We start from the raw sequence: 25028 nt of genomic DNA on the forward strand, positions 1-25028 counted from the left end.
TCAGTTGGCATGTGAATGTTGTCTAGTTGTCTCTTAAGTGCTTGACTGTAAATACTAGGACTTTCTGTGAAACCTTGAGGAGCTCGTGTGAATTTATAGCTCCTTCCATTTAAACAAAAACCGAAAAGGTACTGGCTGTCTGGATGAATGGGGACACTGAAAAATGCATTCTTGAGGTCTATTACTGTAAAAAATATTGCCTCAGAATCAATGGCTGTCAATAGAGATGAGATATCTGGAACAACTGGATACTGGGGAATGATACATTTATTGAGTTCTCGAAGATCAATCACTAATCGATATACTGGGGGTGCATTTGGATCAGTACGTTTCATGACTGGAATGATAGGAGAATTACATACATTGGAGTCAGTTTCTACAACTACTCCTTGAGCAATGAGCTCGTCAATAATTTTGGATAAGGCTGCTACAGCCTCAGGTGGCAATCTGTACTGTCTGATTCGTGGCAAGACTATACCTTGCTTGAGAGTCACACGATGAGGTGTGATTTGCATGAAGCCAACATCAGTTGGACCTTGCGCCCATAGATGCTGCGGAACATTAGACAATCTTGGATCAAAATCACGCAAAACATAGTGACCCTTGAAGTCACGTAAAAACAAACGTATTCCCTCTGGGGAACAGCAAATAACTGCACCTAATTCTTTCAGTGTCTTAATGCCTAACAAATTTTCTGGACATGACTTCGTAAGCAGTAGATCAGTAGTTCGGGACAATGGACCTACTTCAAGAGTAACTGGCTTTGATATCTCGTTTACAATAGGCTTTCCTGAAAATCCAAGGGAAACATTTCTAGAGCCTGAGAGCGGAGCCCCTGGAACCTCGTCGTGACTAATGGTAGTCCTACTTGCCCCTGTATCAATCAGAAACTTTCTGTCTTTCCCTAATACTTGACTGTGGACATAGGGACCTTCTTGATCTACAGGAATCTCGATGAGAGGCAAGCCTACCTCCCTCTCTAGGCTGTTTCATGAATACGCTTGATACTCTGGATACTCTGTCTGTGCATACTGGTACATCTGCTGTGTAACATGCTGTGTTGCAGCGATAGGCTGCGGTGCTGGAACTGTCTGTTGTGCATTCTGTGGCTGAGAAGTCGGTGAAACTTGTTCTTGTCTAGGCGGACGTGGTCTTTCTTTAGTTTTACCAGTGGCTATATTGTGTTTCAGAACTGCACACTCGTTTATAAAATGACCTGGCTGTTTACAATAATTGCATGTCCCTTTAACGGGAGCTGCAGGATGACTGGCTTGATTCGGACCCCTCTTCTGACTGTCTTGTGGAACAGATTGTGCAACTAGTACTTTCATTTTCGTGTCTTTCATACGTCTTCTCTCGTGTTCTTGCTCTTCTCTGATTCTATTCTGGTGATACTGGAGCATCTGGAGCATTTGGGACGGGGTACTAGCTTGCCAAGTACTTTCGACTTTCAAAACTCGATTTTTAACTTGTGGACTTGAATTCTCGACTAATTTAGTAACAAAAAGATGAGGGTATGACTCGCTACTCGTCTTCAAACCACTGTTGATGCTAAAACATTTCTCAAATCTAGAATAAAAATCACTAGTGTCTTCGTCTTGTTTCTGTTTACAGGATGAGATTGCATCCCAGACTTCCTTTTTAGTGGCTAATAATCTAGGTAAAACTTGTATTAATAATTCTGGTAATTCTTTACATTTGTCTCCAAGACCGGTACCTGGTACTCGTATCTTATCTTCAGCTTCTAGAGCTGTCCAATCGATCTTTTTCTCTCCCACCTCCCAATCCTTTTCCTTGAGTTTTTCATATATGCCTGCAGGCAACAGGACTTTTAGCATTTTAATAATATCTGGATACGTGTATTCTCCCATACGGAGCATGTCTTTTAATTCTCGGTGGAACCCTGCTGGATCTTTGTCGTGACAGGGAATTAATTTCTTCATCTCTAAGAGTTCCATCTTGGTAACTGGGGTGTAAACAAATACTCGTTGCATTTCACCATCTGGTGTCCTAACTGGGTGTACTTCTCGTAACGGATGCTGTCTATCTATGTAAAACGGTTTACTTTCTGGAGGTGAGACATGAACAAAATGCGGGTTCAAAAACGTTCTATATTTGTGGCGCTGTTCTAGAATGACACTAATTAAATCGGTACCTAAACCTTTCCATCTATACTGGAGTAACTCGTTCAGGACATCATGTAACGGACCTGGATCAGAATGTTGACCCTCATACAGTGTAATGAGGTGTTGGATCATATACATACCCACCAGTCGCTGCTCGGCTGGGGGCAGTTTCAGAAACATTTGTGCCACTATTTCGTCTGGAAAAGTGGTAGAATCAGTAATCCATCGGACTGCTGATCGGGCTAGTTCTTGTTCATGCATGGTACTTAATTCACTATAACCGATTCGTGATTTCAGAATTTGATCGGTAGCTTGAAATACTTATTCTAGAGAGCCTTGTTCCGGTGCTGGAAGATGAACAGTTTTCTTGTGTTCTAGGCGTAAATGTCGGTCTGGAATTCTAGATTTACCTACATACGCTATTCTGGCGGTATTCTCGTCGTCTACCTCTTCAGTAGAAGAGTCATTTTCTTTCTCGCTTACTTGTGCTTCTTTGCGTTGTTCGTGTAACCTTATTATTTCTTTACGTATTTTCTTGTACATACTCTCTATACTATTGAGTGTCTTGTGCTTACCCTCGGCTATATTATCACTCCACTTTGTCAGAATTCTCATTTCGGTCGGATCTTTAGTCGGGGAATCTTGTTCCCGTATTAAACAATTGATCAGAAACTTTAATACCATGAACTGGATCTCAGCTTTCCTGAGAGACATGACTTCACCAATACTTTCTGGATCGTCTCCTGTACGAATGAAACGATACATTCTGTCTAGATCTTCTTTCATATTCGGTAGGGTGACCAAATACTCGGACACCTGTCTTATACGTACGGAATATATAACCATACTATCCTCGCCTGGGACTGGATCATAACAGCATTCAGTAAGAAGTCGCCTGATTTCTGCAATGGACTTATATTTGGGCGTACGCTGTAACGCACGTTCATGTAACTCGACTGCTCCTAAACGTCTACTTGGCGGCGGGGTACCAGGAGGACCTCCGCCCGCGGCCCCTATACTGGAATCGTCGACTGATACTCTTCGAGCTGGCAGAGTGACTGATGTGGCGGGAATTTGTACTACGGGCTGGACCGGGGGTACCGTAACAGGTACTGCAACAGGTGCCCCGGTGGCTGGAGGATCATGAATTACATTATTTAAAGGAGCTGGCAGAACAGGATTTGCATATTCTGGGACTGTGTCGTCCAAATAGGACGAGAGAAAAATATCAGCTGCGGTCGGTTTGTGACGTAGCTTGGTCGGAACTAAGGGTGGCGGAAAATTACATGGTGCTTCCGGGGTTGCTTTTGGCAAGCCCTCGGCAAGAAGAGGATACATACCCTTAATAAGGGCATTCCTCTGTCTGTCTGACTGTTCGGTTTTAACTCGTTCACCTATTTCGATTAGTTCCCTTTCTTGGGCTCTTTCTGAGGATTCTCTACTTAATTCTGACTTTCTGATTTCTTTTTCGGTTCTTTTATGAGATTCTTTGCGCCATAACTCGATGGCATCTTTCTGTGACTGTCTGGCTTTCTTTTTCCATAATACTTCTTCTACTCGCATGATGCACTCGGCATCCCATGTACCCGATACGGGCCATCTGTACTTTTCTTCTAACTGTTTGGTGTACTCCACCCATAAATCTAGATATAATATGGCACTTATGCCATGCTTCTGATACATAAAATGACCTGGACTGTCCCTAGGCGGGACAGGAACTGCTTCTTCTAACAGACCTTTTTTAGATTTTAACTGACGTAGTTTTGAGAGCAGTGGCATGACTGAACTGTAGTCTAGACACAATACAATACACAATGAACACGATAATTACACCACTTTCATACCACGACATTGAAATACATGAATGGCATTTAAATTAACAGTTTTGACAAAATACTACCTGGAATACTGAAAACAGAATACATGAATTTCTCGAGAACAGAACGGACTAGAACAGAAACTAGATGCACTGCTAAAACAGTACGAAACTTACCGGTCTCATAAAGAGACACGTCAGGACCCGCATCCACCTAAGTGGACACTTCGTGTTGGATCTGTGTACCCAAACCCACGGACCAGAGACAATGCAATTGACCCTGTCTAGATACTACCCCAGCAACGGTACTCACCGGGCAGCAAGAACGGAAGGCCTCGGACTGGACTGGACTGCTTCGACGCCGGACGGACGAACTTCGGACTTCTGTTACGGGTGGGCCTCCGGATACCTCGGACCTTGGACTCTCGGCTTGGGCTCTGGTCGGGACTCGCCGCGTTCCTCCACCGCCTCGTCTGGATGCTGGACCGCAACCTCCGTCTCCTCCGTGGGCCTGAGGGATACTTGAAGCAGAAATATCTGCACGGTATGGTTCCGTCACGGCTGCAGAGGATCAGGGGGCTTGCGTGGCTTCACCGGCGCGTGGAGAAAGGGCAAGTCCCTGTTCGGGCGCCATTATGTGGTAAATAAATAAATAATACCTCTATTTTTGACTGGACATAACAATAACAGATAGCTCAATAAATAAGAGTCAAGATTCGAGGTAGTAGGAGTTTGCAGGTTTAATACAGCATAAAGGACAGGAACAGGACAACCTGCACGGGCAAGATCTGGGATGGCTAGCAACTTTTAATAACAGTGCACAAGCATATATAGTTAAACAAAATACATTACAGTACATACAGTAGGCGTAACAGTGGGTGGGGCCTGTAACAGTCGCGAGAGATAAGGCAGAAAGGAGGTGTAACAAGAGGCGTGAACAGGGCGTATACATAGACATGTGATGTAAACGTAACGGAATATGTCACAAATGGGGCGGAAACATGGAGGGGGCTACCTAAGGAGCCGGGACCTCTAACCTAGTGGTGCGCGCAAGCTGGCAATGACGTGTAACTAGGGAGAAGCTGGGGGCTATGACTTCTGAGCTAGAAGGAGAGACGAAAGTCTGGAGAGTCAGAGCGACATGTACCTAAACACTATCTAGTATCTGATGTTTAGAGAACATGTTCATAGAATCCAAAAGTTATCAGGGCAAAGGCTAACAGACACTAAGACTGGTGCATGCATTGTTCTACATGTAGTGTGTGTTGAGGAATATTAAATGACCATAAATACAGTATTTCTCTTACATGGAGACGTAAAGGCTAGACGATGACTGAAACTATTGATGCGATTCAGTAGCTTAGGAATGCAGAGAAGGAGAGCTGGACTGATAACTAGAATCATAACATACTCTTGGCAGACTGGCAGGCAGAGCCAGGCCGAGCCGGGCACTGTGAGGCAGGAAGTAAGTGAAGGGTCAGGGATACAGGTGGGGGCTGTATCGCTCCTCGGAGAGGGTTCAGGAGACAGGAGCTGAATCTGAGTCCGGGCCCTTTTGAGGCCTAGAAACGGAGATTTTTCAATGAATTTAACGTGCACACTGTAAAACGTGGCAACATAACTTTACATAGGCCTGATGCTCATAGCTTTCACGAAAACTAGGAACTGGCATACTAGAGATGGACACAGCCGTAATTGCGTCTTTAATCGATCATGGGGAATACATATGCATATTAATCATGCACATACAACATAAGATGGGGGACACGTAGGGACACAGAACATGGCAAAATTTACTTTTCCACAAGCCCACAGGGGAAACAAGCAGGGAGCAGCAAGAAGCCATGCTACAGATGCGGGAGCTGGTCGCATGAGGCGCACAACAGAAAGTGTCCCGCATTTCGCGCCAAATGCATGTACTGCGGAATAATTGGCCACTATGAAAAGGTCTGTCGGAAGAAGGCCTCCAAGGGCACGGTGAGATACGTGGACCAAGGCAGTGAAGATCAAGACGAAGACGCAGAGGAGGATGTCGTCACGGTGATCTATATTGAAGATCAGGTGTTGAGCACGGACGGTCAAGTCCTGGGAGCAGACGGGAAAAGGACAATGAAACCAGTCCTAGAAATGGCAATAGGAGGAATCACAATCAGCGTGGTGGCAGACACTGGCTCGCCCTTCACCATCGTCCAGAGAGCAGTGTGGGAGGAGAAATTCGTACCGCGACTAGGCCCAGAATTAGAAAAACTAGACATTCGCCCCGTCACCTACAACGGAGATCGCATTCCAATGGCGGGATTCAGACCGTTGACTTTTGAATTCCGAGGCCGATCTGCTTACTGTAAGCTCTATGTGTCGGAGAGAGGCCCATCCGTCCTAGGATGGCTCGATCAGGGCGACCTGGGCATTAAGCTGGATCCGGGAGGCAAGGAACAGATACTACTAACGGACCAGGAAGCGCGGCCCGATCTCGACAAATGGAGGAATGAATACCCCAAGGTGTTCGGGGGCACAATTGGAAGGCTGGAAAAGTTCGCCCACAAAATTGTTCAAAAGGAGGATGCCCTACCTGTAGCGCACAAAGCAAGAAACATCCCGTTAGCAGTGAAGGAAGCCGTACGGGAGGAACTCCAAGACCTGGAAAGGAAGGGGATCATTGAGCCCATCACATGCGCTGAGTGGCTAGCGCCCTTGGTAGTAGTCAAGAAACCCAGCGGGAAGGTCCGGCTGTGCGTCGACTTGCGGGAACTGAATAAGAACATTGTGGTGGAAAAGTTCCCCTTACCCAGGATAGAGGAGATGCTGGCTAGCACAAGGGGGATCAAGTGGTACTCCACTATAGACTTGACCTCCGCGTACCATCAAATAGCTTTACATCCGGAAAGCCGGAAACTAACATCGTTTATCACCCCGTTCGGGTGCTACCAGTTCCGCCGCATGCCATTTTGGACTGGCCTCTGCGGCAGCGGTGTTCCAGAAGCTGATGCACCAACTGTTCAAGGACATCACCGACGTCCAATACTTCCAGGATGACATCCTGGTAATGGGGAGAGACAGGCAAGACCATGATGTGAAGCTGGGGAAAGTGTTGAAGACTTTAGAAAGAAAAGGACTCACAGCGGAATGGTCCAAATGCCGGATAGGGATGAACTCAGTGACATACTTAGGGCATGAGATAGGAGTACAAGGAGTGACTCCTAAAGCAGAAAATGTGAGAGCGATCTGTGAAGCACCACCACCCACCAACAAGGAAGAGGTCAGATCATTCCTGGGAATGGCAGAGTACTATGGCAAGTTCGTACAGCACTTTGCCTCCAAGACTCATCACATGAGGCAGCTGACAAAAGAGAACACGGAATTCTGTTGGTCTGAGGAGACACAACGGGAATTTGACGTCATCAAAAAGGAAGTAGCGGGAGCAATACCGCTTAAAGGGTACGACCCCCAAGGAAAGACCGTACTAACCACAGACGCCAGCGACAAAGGACTGGGTGCCGTCCTCATGCAAGACCGGGGACAGGGACGACTAGAAACAATAAGCTTTGCCTCACGCACGCTGAGCGAAACGGAGAAGAAGTACAGCGTGATAGAGAAAGAGATGCTGGTAGTGGTGTGGGCCACCACGAGATTCCGACAATTTCTGTGGGGCACACGGTTCCAATTGCGGACGGACCACAAGCCATTACTGAAGGTGCTAACGTCGAGCGGGCACGCGGATGCCACACCCCGCATATCCAAAATGACACTGAAACTACTTGAATTCAGGTATGACGTGGAGCATATCCCGGGCAGCCAGAACAGAGTGGCAGACTACCTGAGCAGAGCGGCGGCCATGGATCCGAGTGAGGAAGACAAGGTGGGAGCAGAAGAATGGGTCGCACTCATGGAGGACCATGAGAAGGTCATCAGCCTTCAGGAGTGGAAACAGGCGTATGCAGAAGACCAAACATTAGAGGAAGTGAAGCTATACATCACCCAAGGCTGGCCTGACAAGAGACACACTCGTGGGGAACTCAACCCCTACTTCGAAGTCAGGGAAGAATTATCCATAGACGACCAAGGAATATTCATGTACAGAGGCGGAAAAGTCGTTCCCCCAACTAGCATTATCCCCAGACTGCTGGACATGCTACATGAGGGACACATGGGAATCGGAAAACTCAAGTTGAGGTCCAAACAAGATTATTGGTGGCCAGGAATGGATATAAGAGCAGAGCGACATATAAGAGAGTGCCCAAGGTGCCAGGGTGCTGACAAGACACTCAAGCCACTACGTCCAGCACTAGGTACATTCGAACCTCCAAGGAATCCATGGGAGGAGCTGTCAGTAGACATCCTAGGCCCGATCCTAGACACACAAGGAGTACAAAAGTATGTGTGTGTCCTAGTAGACAAGTACTCGAAATGGCCAGAAGTGAAAATCGAAGAAACTATGGACACAGAAAACATCGTGAAATTTTTGGCAGACACCTTTGTGAGGGAAGGCATTCCAAAGTCCATCCTCAGCGATAACGGCCCCCAGTTCAGTTAGGAGAAATGGAACAACTTCATGCAAAGGAACGGCATCACTGCGAAGCACACATCCATATATCACCCGGCGGGGAATGGTCAAGTGGAGCGCTTCAACAGAGTAGTGATGGGGTCAATCCAAGCAGCCATTGCGGACAACAAGGATTGGGAGAAGGACATATGGCACATGTTATGGGCGTATAGGATAACTCCCACAAGCACGGGATACAGCCCCTTCCAGATATTGCGCGGCCGAGAACTATTTGCCCAAGACAATCGGGTGTGGAAAGAGAAAACAATAGTGAGTGAATGGTCACCCGCAGTGGTGCGTGCCAACATAGAGAAAGCACAAGCAGTCTACACAAAACACTACAACAGGAGGAGAAACGTGAAAGACAATGAGCTGGAAGAAGGTGAATGGGTGAGAGTGAAGTTGCCCACGCTACAAAGGAAGGGAGAGAGCAAATACAGCAAGCCCATGCAAGTGAAGGAAATAATGGGCAGAGCGGCTAGGTTAAGTGATGGGAATGTATGGTCACTGGACCGCATGGCGAGATGCAATAAAATTCTATCTTGGAGCCATGAGGGAGCAGATGAAGAGGATGGAGAGACTGAACTCGGCCAACAAGAGCATCTGGAGGCGGAACCTGATATGAGAGGAGAAGAACAGCGACAGGTGAAGGCGGGATGCGCCGAGCAGGAGCCGAGGGCCGGAGAGAACCAGAGTGAGGTAACTGGACAAGCAGAAGCAAGAGGAAGCAGTAGAATCAGCGAAGGAGAGAGCCACACCACCCCGGTAAGACAGACCCGGCGTGGCAGGGCGGTGGTCAAGCCCACAAGATTCAGAGACTATGATCTGAGCGACGGACTGTAAGTTAAAGTAAAGTAAAGTCCACATTTGTAAAGCGCACAATCACCCGTAAGGGTCTCTAGGCGCTGGGGGCCGTCGGGAAGATTAAGCGAGCTATTGCCCAGAGTCACATGGTGCTGGGCTAACCTGCCGCCGGAGCCGGGGATCGAACCGTGGTCCCCAGATTCCAGCGTCAGTCGCCCTGGCCGCGGCGCCACACCTCTTCCTCAAGTTAATAATGTTTGTGTTGGAAAAAGGGGAGATATGTAGAGACGGTCTAGTGGTTGCACGTCACGTCGGCGACGTGACGTGCTGGCAGCCATGCTCGGCTGCCTGCGCATGCGCACCAGAGCGGGAAAGTGAGCGCAGCGCCGGAGCACAAGCATTAGGCTCGGCGCTCTTTAGGGAATAATAGAAATAAATACACCAGAAGCATTACTGGCTCCAGTCTTTATTGGTGGCCCCACACACACTACAATTTCTTTATATATTTTCTATTTTAGAGTCATGTTTCGGAAGGAAAATAAATATCTGCGGATTTCATTAATTTTCACAATTACTAACATGGACTTAAAAACAAGGGCCAGAGTGGTGGAAGAAGGGGCCAGGTGGCAACCACAGTCTGTAGGAGGTAGCAAATGACAGGGGTGTGGAAAGCGTTTGTGTGTGCTATTTTCGTAGACTTGCACGTTACTAGGAAACGCCTACAAACAAAACATTCCATTGATTATTTTAAAATTATAGTCATTCTTCCGAGTTCCACGACTTAAGTCTGTTCCACAATTGAAACGGTGGGCGTATGGAGCACTCTACTCCAATAGAGAAACTTCTCCGTTGGTGTAAACAAAGACCAACTCCAAAACGCTAAAGTGACATGTTGAGGATCAGGTAGCGGCCATGGCAGGGTCAGGCGACAGTCCAGCATTAATTTAAGTCTGTACCTGCCCCCGGCTCTTCCACAATAAGAACACGATTGTCCTTTGCTAACCTAGGTATGTTGAAAATAAAAACCACTTCAATGACCAGCTGGAATGTTCTAACTTTGCATTTACAAAGGGTGGCCGTCCGACGCATTCGTCCTTCTTCACTTTCTATTTAAGGGTTCTACCTTCCGTGAACTTAACACGAGATCGGTGTATCGTCGCTCTTTTATTAATTATTTTTTCCTAACTGACGCCCTCCTAATATCTATCAACAAGGTGGAATGGAACATCGAACTTGAACCAACACCTTCGTGTGCGCTCTCAGCCTATTCTCTGTTTACGTCACAAGCAGAGCCCCGCCTTCTTGCGCCCTAATTCAGCGACTGTTGCGTTGGAATGCGGGTTCTTTCACCGTTCATTGGTTGGTGCGAAGATGACAGTTGCGTGAGTCATCGGAGGTAAGGTTAGGTTGGCTTCTCTTCCTCTTCTAGCAGTCAGCCGTGCTGCTTAAGTCCCCTGTCCGCTTCCTGTTCCGGGGGCGCCCGAAGAAGGCGTCGAGCGAGGTGCCGGCTAGTTCGCGTTGTTTTATGAGTCGAGGGTGTTGGCCATGGAGGAGCGGGACGTCCGACGCCATTGGAACGGTGGCTGCAGAGCTCTGTGAAGGTAGCTTTAGTCCGGAACGTAAACGGACTGTCAGGAAGGTCGGAAGGCGGGGCTTTATTAAAGGGGCGGAGTTATCTGGATCCTTTTTTGGGGTTCAGGGAGCTTGTTCCGATGGTTGTTATAGTTAGTATGGTCTTGTTTTGGGTTCAACTGGTCCTGTTTTTGGTGTAGATAAGGGAATACTGATGTGGGGCAGCAGTGCTTAAGGGATCTTTATTAAAGAATAAGGATAGGGGTGGGGTTCCCAGTACTTGGAGTCCAGAAGCAGCTGTTTTGGGGGGGGTCAGTGTTCTTGTAATTCTGGGTACTTTTATTGTCATGTGACGTTGGCTGGAAAGAAGGCATGAAAATGCATTCACGGCATCGATTGATCGGTCAGTGACAGATTCATATTTGGTATTTTACTTCAATTCTGCCATTCGGGTCCTTTGAAATGACGAGATTTCCGCGCGACAGATGGTATTTCTTCCCTGGAGATGGCACTGTTGGCCGTTCTACCTGACTGCGAAGTTGCTCCTTTTCTGAGTGTGGTGGGTGGGCCTACGGGTGGTGGAAATAGTTACTGGAGCCTCGGAATCCCTGCTGCTGTAGGGGGCGAGTGAGTCACAGGCGGCTGGCTACACAAGCCTGGTCTCAGCGCACGCAGAGACTGGTTCCTGGGTGTCCCTGGGAGGCAGTCTACATACAGGCGCTTATGCCTTCTGTTGTGATCCGACATGTGCACCTGCCCGAATGGATTTCAAAAGGCATGGTGAAGTGCAGGATCTCGGTGTCGGGCGACCGTCTGAACAAGTGTGCCAGGCTTGGCGATGCGGTGTATGATAGCTATGCTCTTGTCTCCCCACAGGTGTGACCCTGGGATCTTTGGGACGGATGCCACCCTCCACGGCTGAGCCTGCGCCGCAGCCATGGATCTGAGGACGGCCGTATTCAACGCAGCCCGCGATGGTAAACTGCGGCTTCTGGCCAAGCTGCTGGGCAGCAAGACTCCGCCCGAAGTGGTGGCACTGGTATCGGAGCGCACGGGCGGCGCCACCCCGTTGCTGATGGCGGCACGGTATGGCCACCTTGACATGGTGCGGTACCTGCTGACACAGTGCAGGGCTCCCGTGGAGGCCGGCGGTGCCGTCAGTTTCGACGGGGAGACCATCGAGGGTGCACCACCGCTCTGGGCTGCCTCGGCCGCAGGCCACCTGCCAGTGGTGCAGGCGCTGCTGGAGCACGGGGCATCGGTCAACAACACCACCTTGACCAACTCCACCCCTCTGCGGGCCGCCTGCTTCGATGGACACCTGGAGATCGTCAAGTACCTGGTGGAGCACAAGGCCGACCTGGAGGTGGCCAACCGGCACGGCCACACCTGCCTCATGATCTCCTGCTACAAGGGCCACAAGGACATCGCACAGTACCTTCTAGAAAAGGGGGCAGATGTGAACAGGAAGAGCGTGAAAGGTATGAGACCGAGAGCAAGCTTGAAATTCAAGATCACAGGTCCTTTAAGATATGGGGGGGTCACACATGTAATCGTCATGCTGTAATAGTGTCTTGGATAGCTACATACTTTATAGTGTTTGTCTTAAACTGGCAGAAGCACAGATGCTGGAGCAGTCAGTAACGTACATGGATTTTATTTTAGGTCTTACATGACAGTTAAACTGTCACTTTGCCTTTAACCTATACCAATATTCTACAGTTCTCTGCTTCCACACAAATACATATTAATTCTCATACTATTTACTTGGAATGCTTCACAATACCATGCTACATTCCTTTAAAGCCAGACCTATGGGTATTGCGTGTGTGTGTGTGTGTGTGTGTGTTTTTTTTTTTTTTTAATAATCAAGTGCATTTTGTAGTACATCATCGCTACATAATAAACATAACTGTAAAATGTTGGAGTGTAAAAGCAGATTAGTGGTTTGCCTTTTTTTTCCCTCAGTGCTTTTAGGTTACAATAGCAGGGATTCAGCTCAAGACAAACATGAAATTAAACAAGCATTGGCAAAACACTAGGATTGGTGGTGGTTAGTAGTCTATTGGTTTTGTTAATGCGTGTTTTATTTAGACAGTGTTTGTATAACTTTATTGTCGTGGGAACTGATGACTCTTCAGCAATGTAACAAAAAGATTAGTTGAAGGAAAATGTTTTTTTGGTCTCAAAGCACACATTGTCATTGGAGTCCTTGGCACTGAAGAAAATGGTTTTGTATGTTGATGGGTGCTTTGCGAAAGCTAAAGATAGTCACTCACAGTGAACTTAGCCATATAGAGTTTTTTAGAATAGTTTTAATAAAAAGAAAATGGCATTGGCTATTTCTGGACGTCATTAGGGGCTCGATTATTAAAGAAAGACACAAAAGTGCACCCTTAGTATATGTCCTTGCGTTGGTGCAGATTTACGATCTTCATGAATTTACAGAAGTAGGCCTGGAAACCTTTCTCTTCTCAGGAGTACATTTTCCAGCACTGGTAGAGATTACTAAAAAGATGGTGAAAACCCTTAAATAGGAAAGTTTGTAGGTGTGCACAGACTCAAAATGATATTACATCCTTGAAACTACCACTTCCAGCCCCAGTTAGAAGGCAATCTTTTATTTTTATTTTTTATTCTTATACATTTTCTTATTAAAAACAGCCTTGTTTCATTCATACATCACCAGCTTCATCGGGGCTAAGCACAATTATTCAAATCCACAATGTGTTGTCGTCTGTGTTTGATCCTTATCTTAAAAAAAAAAAAAAGTTTTTCATAACAAAATCTATGGGGCAGGTGAAAGACTTAGCAGGCAGAAGAGAAAAAGAGCAGTCTAAGTAGACAAAATTGCCAAATCAAACCTTGCATGTTATGGTCAAATTAACAAACCAAACAAAGGCCAGAAATGTAAGACAGAAGAGAAAGATAAATGAATGGAGGAGAGCATCCTGAGAACCCAAAAACACCACAGACTGAGAGGACCGGTCCTGAGGAGCAGCTACCTCTGCCAACCACCCCTGCACTGGATTCCCCAGAATCTTGCCAACACTTAGCTAATGTGATAAAGAAAAATAAAACCCAGATTGAAAAACCGGAATAGCTGATGAATGTCTCAACATGATCAACTTTAGATATGCAACAATTCTCAACTTGGAGATGCACTTTAGTTTATGAAAGACTAATTCCCAGAAAAGATTTAATGCTGGACAAGATGCGAAGACATGGACTGAATTGCACCAGTGCGTCCACAATGGAAGCAGTGGCAATCCAACTGACGCTTCATAATATAGAATGGGGAGGGGTTGGAAAGTCATAATCTTGCTAACACCAGTCAAGCTAATGTGATAGAGAATAAATAAAACCCAGATAGACAAACCGGAGTAGCTGATGAATGTCTCGACATAATCAACATTGGATCCCCAACAGTCCTCAACCCTGGAGATACTCCCAGTTTGTCAAAGACCAATTCCCAGAAAAGATTTAATGCTGGACCGGATGCAAAGACATGGGTCGAATTGCACCAGTGCGTCCACAACGGAAGCAGTGGCTGGCCAACTGAAGCTTCATAGTATAGAGATGGTGAGGAGTGTAATGCTAGTCATTAATACATTTAGGATGGTGTACCTTGATACAGAGCACATTCAAAGCTGAATGAAACCACATATTGCTACACCTAAGATCAACACATGTGACTTCCATGTTGAGCAGAATACTCCACTTAGGAGCCCTCCCCAGAAAATTAATCCATCTGGTTATTAGATGAGATAGATTGGCTCATAAACCAGCCTAATATTTCTCTTGGATAGAGCATTCCTAATAAGATCAAGACCGTGCTTGCCCACACAACTCCAATCAGCTTCTTTAAGGCTAAAAAAAATGACGCATTTGCAAATATCCAAAAAGACGGTTGATGGGAGAGGAACCTTTTGCTGTAGATTACCAAATGAGGTAAAGACTGTGCTGTCGAATAGCTGGCCTAAGGTCAGGAGATTGACCGTTACCCAAGTCTCCCTGAAACCCTCCTGAATACAATCCGGAAAGTTGGGATTATAGCCAAACATGTGAGCTGGTTGAAAGGAGAAATGCCCAGAAATATTCTCTTTAAAGGAACCCCAAATAAAATGGAAAACTTAATATATATTAAACAAGGTTTGTTTAAAATAAACAAGGTTTGTTTAAAATATATTGTATCTGATCGTTCCCCCCTCCACCCCCCCCCCCCCCCCCCAAAAAAAAAACGGGAGGAACTCACTAAGCATATGGGCCAAGAACCAACCGAAGTTGTGCGAAGAAAAATGCCAGATAATAAACACTTAGGACCGGGAGTGAACCCCGCCCCCCTCTCCACTCCTTGGACTGCTGTAAAAATGTAATCTTGCAACGGGGCTTCTGATGTGACCAAATTAACTTGAGCCCTAATGACGCGACTTTTCTAAAAAAGAGAACCAGTAAAAAAGTGGGATACAGCAAAATAAATTAAGATATTGAGGAAGGTAATAATTTTAATAAGATTATTGTCCGATGAGCCCCAGATGCAAACTGTTCCACTTGAGAAACACCTCTGCTGAGTGTTGAAATAGTTTACCATAGTTATTTCTAAGATATCAAGAGTGTTAACAGTTAATGTAACCCTAAGGTATACCAGAGACTGACCACACCTCCTGTCCTTGTCGGGAGACAAAATTGGATATAATCCGAGTCTTCTGATTTAACTTGTAGCCAGCAACCTCTCCAAATGACTGATCATGTAGACCACTAATTAGAGAAGGCGGTCAAAACGGCGATGTCGTCCACATAATCTACCATTTTTACTTCAAAATTAACCTCGGGTTGTATCTCTAACGTTAGGGACTGAATAAACAGTTCAATATAAAGAGAAAATAACTGAGAGGAAAGAGGACACCCCTGCCTGGTCCCATGGAGTATGGAAATGGGATCTTATTGTCCCTATTCTACAAATCGAGAGAATAAAGGGTCCCTCAAAACCGGCGCGAGGTACCATGAGAAAGTAGCATTAAACTCTTCTGGTATCTGATCAGGATCAGATGCCTTCCTTCTGGCCAGAGAGCTAATGGTGTCATTGACCTCCCCAAGGGAAATGGGTAACTCCAACTTAGATTGCTGGGTACGAGTTGCCATGGGCTCAAGATGCTGCTGGTTAAATCGAGATATATCCTTGGGGGAGGATTAGCAATCCTGTTTATAAAAAGGCCTGATAGAGCCTACGAAAAGTATCACATATTGCTGCAAAATCCGGGATAAAGGACCCATTTTTGTCCCTGATCTGCAGAATGCTATTTGACCTAGAGCTGTCTCTTACCCTAAATGACAAAATGTGCCCATTTCCTCACTATTTTCAAAATAGGTCAATTGCTGAGCCTTTCCGTTTTTAACTGCTCGATTCCCAGATTTGTTTCCTAAGGGAGGCTCTAAGAATCGTAGCCAATTCCCAGAGTCAGTTGGTCGACCCATGGCCCATCCTTTACCATGAGACAATAGCCGAGGTCTGTTTCTAAAGCACAGAGCCAGTCTGGCCGCCCTTTCCTCTGTCATTTCTGCCTTCCATCGACGGGAGGCAAATTGGAGAGTCTGTCCCCAACACGAGGCCTTAAGAGCACCCCGAACCACCTGGAGTGGAGATGGGTTAATATTGAATTCCAGGAATTTGCTTAAATGTGCATTCATAGAGCTAACATACCCATCTTTCAATAGAATCTTGAGTTCAAATGTCCACCTAATGCCATTCCCTCCTCCCCCCCCAATCAGTCAGTATAAAGCGCAGCTAATCACCAGAGTGGGTATCCAGGCGCTTGCAGGTCCCAGAGGCTAATTCGAACAGCCAGGTCTTGAGGGCTATTTGGAATTCCGAAAGTGAGGTTGTGGTCCGGAGGTGTGGGGAGGCTGTTCCAGCTCTTTGTTGTGATGTGGGAGATGGAGCATTCTCCTTCTGTAGACGCAGGGAGTATGGGTTAGTGAAAGGGAAGTGGAGCGTAGGCTTGACTCCTGGTGGAAGTTCAGGCGGTGGTTCATGTAGGCAGATCCTTAGTCTAGTGCCATGTGTGCGCAGGGTCAGCAGCTTGAATTGGCATCTCTTCTGTACGGTGAGCCAGTGGAGTTTCCTGAGGTGTGGTGTGTTTTGGGTTTTTCGGGGAATATCGAAGATGAGTCTGGCTGTGGCGTTCTGTTTGGTCTGGAGTTTCTGTAGGAGGTGGGCTGCGATTCCTACGTGCAGGGCATTGCCATAGTCCAGACTGCTGGTGATGAAGGCTTATGTCACGGTGCGTCTCAAGTGTAGGGGTAGCCACTTAAAGATCTTGCGTAGCATGCACAGAGTGAGGAGCAGGCGGAGGAGATGGCGTTTATCTATGACTTCATGGGTAGCTTGTTGTCTTTTATTATTTCAAAGTTTCTGGCATTGTTGGAATGAGTGGGTGCGAGTCCTAGGTCTGATGGCCACCAGGAGTCGTTCCATGTGTTGCTGCTGTTGCCAAAGATCAGTACTTCCCCCTAATGATATAGGGAATGACAGAGTTGTGGTCTGACAGGACCCATGCTTTGTGCTTTGCTTGTAATATTTGAGGAAGAAACCAAAGTACAGCTCCCCAAAAACATATCTAGACTGGACACAGCGTTATTGGGCACAGAGTAAAATGTAAAAACCGGATCCCGTTTGAAGCAGTCATCTGTTTGACTGCAGATTGTGGGTTTGATGACTTGTGCTAAGCCCTGAAGAAGCTTGTTGTGTATGAGTGAAACGCGTTGGCTGCTATGGGTGTATTTTATAAAGAAAACTTGGAACAACAATAAAAGATTGACATTTAACAGTATCTGCTCAGGGCATCTGGAGCTTTTATTGTTTTGGAGTAATGGAATCATTTGTGTAATTAACTGTAGGGCACTGCCGCTCTGATGAATTATTCTAATAATTTGGGTGCGGGGCAGCTATTCCAGAGAGGTGGGCAACAATTTGATGAAGGCAGGCAACTTGCTAGTGGTGCAGTGAATCAGTCCTTGTGATCCAGTATGTAGATTTGTAGAAATGTGGTAAAAGCAGGGCATTGCTAGAATACAAACCCTGCTGTAATGGGAGTCCTGGCATAACCAGAGAGGCTATTAACAGATTTCTAATACAAGAACACTCCCATAATTTGTCACCTCACTGCATGGCACCAGAGGGATAAGTTAATTTTCTTTTACCAGACAAGTAGATTTAAGAAGCTTCCTGGGCCATGGAGTATGGAAATGAAATGAAAAATATGCTCCACAGTCTTGAGGTTCAAAGTTCAATCGGTGCTTTCTCATAAATTAACCTTTTTATGTGTTTTAAGCTTAATAATTTAGGTTTTCAAACGTGTTTTCTTATAAGGGTGCACTTCCTCTGAAGCTAGAAGTGTGAACACACATTTTTACCCCACAGGCATTCTTAAATGGAGAAATACGAGAAGCCTTTTGGTTAGATTTTGTATGTCAGTAGTAAACCCGCAGTGTGATGTTATTACGTCTTTTCATTTTGATAGACTGCTGATTTGATTCTAGAAGGTAAATCTGACATTGGTTCTACCTGTCTGGCTTAATGGACCCAAGATCACATTCTACATGTTTGGCTTTCTCAAGTTTAATTTGAGAAGACAGCAAATTTCTCCTCTTTAAGGGGCTCAAATTGCGCAAACTTAACAGGTACATTTTGTTTGTATGAAAACTGCTGAATATAGTGATATTCGTAAGATTTAGTGGCGCGTGCAGCTTTTTCATTCTGCATGCATTATACCTGCTTTTTTAGGGCAAGCATTCCAACTGGTGACATTCGGTTTAAACATAGCTGGTTTTGGAGACCTTTTATTTGTGGAATATTTTTCATACTTTGAATAGTCCAAAAGGTCCAAGTATACACCCTACTGGGAATTTGTTGAAATGTGTTATAGATCTAAATGTTGGCTAGGCCATTTACATCTGAAAAACAGCACATGCTCCCAGGAATGCAATCCTGGAGATGAGAAAATTGCTCCTCAGTCATTTTTTTTGTTCTTCCCTACAACTAGAAGTAGTTGGTTTCTCAGTAAATGTATTGGTCAACAGTGTGTTAGTTTCATATTGTGCTATTGTTTCTCTGTTTATAAAGTGGATGTTGGTTGGAATTATGTTTGATATACTTGGCTTTAACTTTGAGTTGTGCCTTTGTTTCAATCGTTGACCAGTGATGCTGTTTGTATTCGTAACTGACTGATGTAGGCATGTTTAGGTTTGAAGTTTGGTTTCCGAGAATACACATTCCCCACATTTAAATTGATCAATCCATTTTATTCATTAGAATTACTGTCACTTTCAAAAGTAACTATACGCATTAAAACATGTATAGTACTGGGGCAACAAATGATGGATTGATGCTGAATAAATCAATCATTATCTCTTCCCCCCCCCCCCTTCCCAGTTAACAGATCTGGGTTAAATCCATCGTTCTTATGCTCACTATGCCACCCCAGTTTGAGCCGAGCCAGTGGTCAAATATGTAAATACCTTTGAGCATTGCCAAGCCAGATGTAAGAAACATGCTGCGGGTGGCCACACCTTGCACAACAACCATCTTATCTGAGCCCTAACTTGTAATGGGCAACTGGGCTATGATCTATTCTTTTTTGATATTTAAAATGTATCAAACGAAGTTGTTAGTTTGGGGTGAGCTCACCAGTCTGAGCATAGCAGTAGTCCATTGCACATCTGTAGGGGTAGCTAGCAACTCCTCCTGCCACTTTTGTTAAGCCTTGGTTGGGTATTTTGGCGCTGCCTCCTGCATTAACTTGTAAATGTGGGGCACTAGTTTCCTGGTGGATAGTGTCACTGCAGTGCTTTCTAGTGTGCAAAACTCTTGCGGGTGCAGTAAAGTTAGCATTTATTTTGCAGTACGCTTTGTAAATTCTATACTACAGGAAAATATCTAGTTGTGTATTCTCCTTATGGTCGGACACCTCATTTGGATGTATAAATGTCCTTGTCTGCTGTAGATCGCCCACATATCGGAAGGGCATTACCTGGACCTGCATGTATGCTCTTTGATCGCATGTTGGTGGAATGCTCGGGAGGAAGGCTAGCATCAGGCTTGGGGTGGAAAAAGTTTTGCACAATTTTTAAGTTTGCCCTAGGCCCATACCGTGCATTGTGTGGTGTCAGTTTCAGCCATTAGGAGCTATAAGAGTGTCACATGGTTGATGTGATGTCTGGTAGTGCCAGAAGTAAGTATATGCTCTCTACTTGAGCACTGAGGTAATACACTTGAAGTCTGGCACTGCCATCCCTATCTATTTATAAAGAAGAGTCTGTCTGTCCCACCTTAGTCTAGGGTGCTTGCCTGCCCATGCAATGCGAATCAGTTCGGTCAGTAGCATCATGGAGGATGCTTTCGTTAGTGGCTTGGGTATATTTTTGAACTGATAAAAAGGAGGCCGCATCACCTTTTTTGCCAGTGCTAGATGTCTGGCCATCGACAGGCAATGTAATCTGTTTCTCTATTCTATTTTCTCCATGGCTACTACATATTTCTTGCTTATTACAACATTGACACTTTTATTCACTGTAATTCCTTAAGTACTTTAGCATATGTTCTTCCTGTTGTAAAGGATGGTCTTAAATCTAATCAGTTCATACCTTGGTCAGTGGTAAAAATGTTTATGGTGATGCCAGCCTGTGTTTTTTTTTTTTTTTTTTATATCAATTCTTTTTATTTGATTTTCATTGCGCACAATAGGCCACTTCATTAGCTGTTAAATTTCACATGAGTTTGTACATGTATTTTAGTATATCATTTCAGCTGTAGGCATTATCATTTATCACTTTACTGCTTCACTTTATGTTCGGTTTAATAATAATAAAGAATTGAACTTCATTGTGTGCATCATAGCGGTATTTGTCGCCTATCATTGGTTTGAATAGATGCATAATATTGCTCTGCAATGGGGAACATAACTTGAATCGAGGGGGAAATCAATTGGGATAGACTGTGTGGGAGGATATATATGTTGCTGGACGTAGGCGAGCCTTGTAGGGAGTTTTTTTTAGTTTCTAGCCACTAAGTCGGATCTCAAGATGGAATGCCATAGCTGGGTATGAGGTCTAGAATTTGTGTTTGTCCCATATCTGTACCCTGCGGTTTAGGCGCAGGAGGAGATTGTCCTGTGCGCTGCATGAGTAACATTCTTCCTGGGGGGCCTGAGAGGAAGGTAATGTTATCTGGAGATACTGCATGTGGTGTAGTGTGCTTGAAGGTGTGGAGTAGTGTCGCCCATTGCATGGAGATAGGATGTTTCCGAGTACCTCAGACTTCTTCAAGTCTTAGCACATCTTCCTCTGATGCTCCCCATTTAATGACTGCTCCTCTCCTAGCCGCTAATGCTGGTCCCACCGGGGTCCTCCAGAGCATAGCTAAGCTTCGTTTGGCTAGTAGAGGAGCTAGGGACGCAAATCACATCTCTACTTTGTGATGTTTCCGACGCGTGAATATACAGAACGCACAGGCTTCCCACGTGGTAATGTCTGCAAGTCCTGTCACCTCATGTGGCGTGTATCGTGCTCCAGTAGGGTTCTAGTGTTGGACAACTCCAGAACATGTGGAGAAATGTCACCCTGGTTTCTTGGCATCTAGGGCATACATATTCAGGTAGTAACACTGGACGGTGTCTGGTGTTGGGTATGCCCGATGTAATAGAAAGTATTGTATGTTTTTGAATTGCTAATTACAGGATACTTTTTTAGGGAATTCCAATTCTTGTTCCCATTCTGTATCATAGAGTGACCTCTGACATCCCGTCTCCCACTTTTCCCAAAGAGGGGTGAATGTGACAATGCCCAGCTCTCGCATTGCCTTCTATAACCATGTCCCTATGTGACGTCCGGGACCCATCCGTAATATTGCATGAATGACTGTGCGTAGATGGCTCTGTGTCAGTCATGTGCAGCAGCAGTCTGCCACCAATTGCCCATGTGTGAGAAACTGTCCTCTCAGGAGATCCGTGTTGGCCATTAGCCCTGCGAATGAGAGCAGCTGACCGTTTGTAAACGAGGAGCTTGCTTGTCCATGTGTGTAGGGTTTGTGCTGTATAATGGTTACGGCCTCTGGGAAGACCGACCAGCAGCAATAGGGGGGAGGTGCGGAGTACAGAGGGGTTGTGCGTGACATCCAATGTATGCGTTTCATACAAGTGTACACTACGTCATTTGTAGTGGACACCATAGCGTAGATTAGTGAAGTAATAGAGTAGTCGTGGGACAAGGATAATTTTGGCACTGCCATTTTCCCCGATGGGGGCTAAAGAGAGTTTTCCAGAAGTTGACCGAGTAACGAATGCCTGCTAGTGCTTTTCGGTAGTTACCCTCATAAATGTTGTGTGGGGTGTGGTACAACCGAACACCTAGGTAATTCGTTGTTTGAGCACTCCACATGAGGTCAATTCCTCTAGCTCACACATGTTGGGGAGTGGGATCAACTGATAATGGGTATATTGTGGACTCGGCCCAGTTAACTTTTAGGCCCGCTGTGGACTCATAATCCATCAGAGTGACAAATATCGGTGTGAGGTCCGAGGTGATGTCTTGGACATAGATGTGCAGATCGTCCACGTACAGTGACGCACTATGCATAGTTCCCACTATTGGGATTATCCACTGCTCGCCCTCCCTTCAAAGCCGAATTGCTAGTGGCTTCATCGCTATGGCAAATTGCGGGGAGAGCGGGCAGCCCTGCCTTGTACCTCTCAGCACTGGGAACGAGGGCAATACGTGGCGTGCGAGCCTTACTCTGGAGGACGGTCTAGTGTATATGAGTTTAGTGTAGGCCAATAAGCGGGGTCCCACTCCCATCCGTTGGAGGACGTTAAAGAGGTATTGCCACAATAATGTATCAAAGTCCTTCTTCAGGTCCAGGCACGCAGCATGGGGGAAGCGACCCTGGATTTGACCCTGCACATGGAACAGCTGCTGGATATTATGGGAGGTGTTTCTCCGCGGCACAAACCCACACTGGTATGAGTGTATTAGCGTTGGGAGAATTGAGGAGTACTGGTCTGCTAGGATTTAGCCATACTTTTTATAGTCTGCGGGTAGCAGGGTGATAGGCCGGTATGAGCCCAAGTGACAGGGGTCTTGGTCTGGCTTAAGGAATGAGACTATTATTGATTTCCGCATCGATTGCAGTAGATCAGCCTCCTCCAGTGCTGCTTTGTATAGTTCTACCAATCGGTGGATTAACTGGACTGAGAGTGCAGAAAAACTCCACGACAGGCTGCCCAGACCTGGTGCCTTGCGTGTAGCCAGGACTTGGATAGCTTGTCACTTCTGTTGCAGTGATATACTCATCTAGGGTGCTTTGGTCATTTGGTGTTATACAGGGCAGAGGGTGTGCACCCAAGAATCTGTCCAGTATGTCTGGGACTTCTAGGCTAGGAGCCTTATATAGGGCAGAGTAATATTCCTGAGATGCCTGCGTTATGAATGCTTGGGAGTGGACTTAGGTTCCTGTAATGGTGTGCACAGCGGTAATTGGCTGTGAGGCAGTGTCTTGTTTCACTAGCCAAGCTAGCAGTGCGCCAGCTCTGTTTACTTCCTTGTTTACTCTGGCCGCATGTGCTCTAAAGTTATATCTTTAGAGGTCTGCGAGCACCTTTTTGTGTATACCGTTTTGGTGTCGATGTGGCTACATTTCTATTTTCTGCATGTGTCAGTGAGGCTAGTTTTTGTTCTTTTTCTACTGTATGCCGTTCTAGAGTTTTACGCACTCCAGAGATGTGTTGGTTACACGTCCCCCTTATCACTACTGTGAATGTCCCACCATACTGCCCAGGTTGTTGCTGTTAGTTTTTTTGCTGAAATAGTTTTGAATATGTTTAAACACTGGGTCTACTAAGCATTCTCACGGAAGGCGCCAGGTGAGAACCGGCGACGCGATTGGTTGCCATGCTAGGGTAAGCGTATGAGCGCCATGATCCGATAGGACCCGTCACAGGTACTCAGAGTACTGAACCATAGGAATTATGGGCGGAGAACATAAGCGATCCAGACAGACTCTGAGATCATGTGGTATAGAGTGAAATTAGTACAGACTCGCATCTGGGTGCTTGGTACGCCATGCTTCCGCCAATGCTCTATCCAGGTATTAAAGCGCTTTGTTTGTGTTATTGCCGGGTAGGGTGGATGCGGCGGGCAGGATATATCTAAGAGGATATTTTGTACACAATTGTAGTCCCTTTCTAGTATCCAGGGCGTCTTGGTGTGTTGGGTCAGATAGGTGGGAGAAAGAGTCCCAGAATTTCCCCTGTTCGGTGCGTAGATACTTCCCAGCAGGACTGGTTGTAATAAAGGAGCCCTTGTAATAAAGCATAACGCCTCTCTGAATCTATTGTTTTGGATAGTTCTCGGAACGTAACTCTTGGTCGTAACCAAATAAGTGTTCCCTGTGCACACGCAGAGTACGTTGTGGCACAAAATGTACCGTGCTAGCGTCTATGGAAATTTTTTGAAGTTCTCCTTCCACTAGGTGTGTTTCCTGCAGCAATGCAATCTGTGCGTTTTGTCGTTTTATGTAGGCGTACACTGCGTATCTCTTGCGTGCCATGTGCATACTGCGCACATTGAGTGTGAGGAAGTTAATATCTTTATGTGCCATAGTGTGCAGGGAGGGTCTGGGATCGGTTAGTCCGACAGGGTGTGGGGTAGTATTGTGGCATATGCACCTCTCTGAGTTTGGCCTTGTTGCCCCATTTTAGTTTAAATGCCTCCTCTACCTGCAAGCAGCTCTTTAGTGTAGTGGTGGCTAACAGAATAGGGGTTATCAACTGGGGTGGGGTACTTTCCCAATACAGGGGACCTATTGCAACAGGCGGTACGTCCAAACATAGCATGTTGCAAAAACTCTAATGTATTGTGGGGGTGGTGGTTTGTGCTGCTAAAGGCGACTCTGTAAAGGGGCACTTGCAGGATTTTTGTGTGCAGGGGAGCTGATCAGTAGTCTATTGCTTGTTGTGTGTAGTATTGCAACATGTGTGATATATCATTTTTGATAAGGACTAAGCTACTTTAAAGTTCATTGCAGTAGTGGCGGTGGGGTTATATCAACGTGTCTGCTGTCTGTGACGTAACCAGTGGATGGGTCATCCAGCCTGCTTGTGACTCAGTTTCTTCACTG

The 25028-nt window shown here is 45.9% G+C and overlaps 1 protein-coding gene across 1 annotated transcript in view; it reads left to right on the forward strand.

The window, feature by feature from the left end:
- The first annotated feature begins 10662 nt into the window (after window positions 1-10662).
- Window positions 10663-25028, forward strand: part of FEM1C (fem-1 homolog C) — a 57421-nt gene continuing 43055 nt past the window's right edge. Inside the window, exons 1-2 of the mRNA XM_078675518.1 lie at window positions 10663-10887; window positions 11735-12339. Of these exons, the coding sequence (XP_078531644.1) occupies window positions 11796-12339 (544 nt within the window). The 5' untranslated portion in view covers window positions 10663-10887; window positions 11735-11795. The remainder of the gene's footprint in view (window positions 10888-11734; window positions 12340-25028) is intronic.

This window comes from Lissotriton helveticus, chromosome 2_1 (genome assembly GCF_964261635.1).
Source record: "Lissotriton helveticus chromosome 2_1, aLisHel1.1, whole genome shotgun sequence".
NCBI lineage: Eukaryota > Metazoa > Chordata > Amphibia > Caudata > Salamandridae > Lissotriton > Lissotriton helveticus.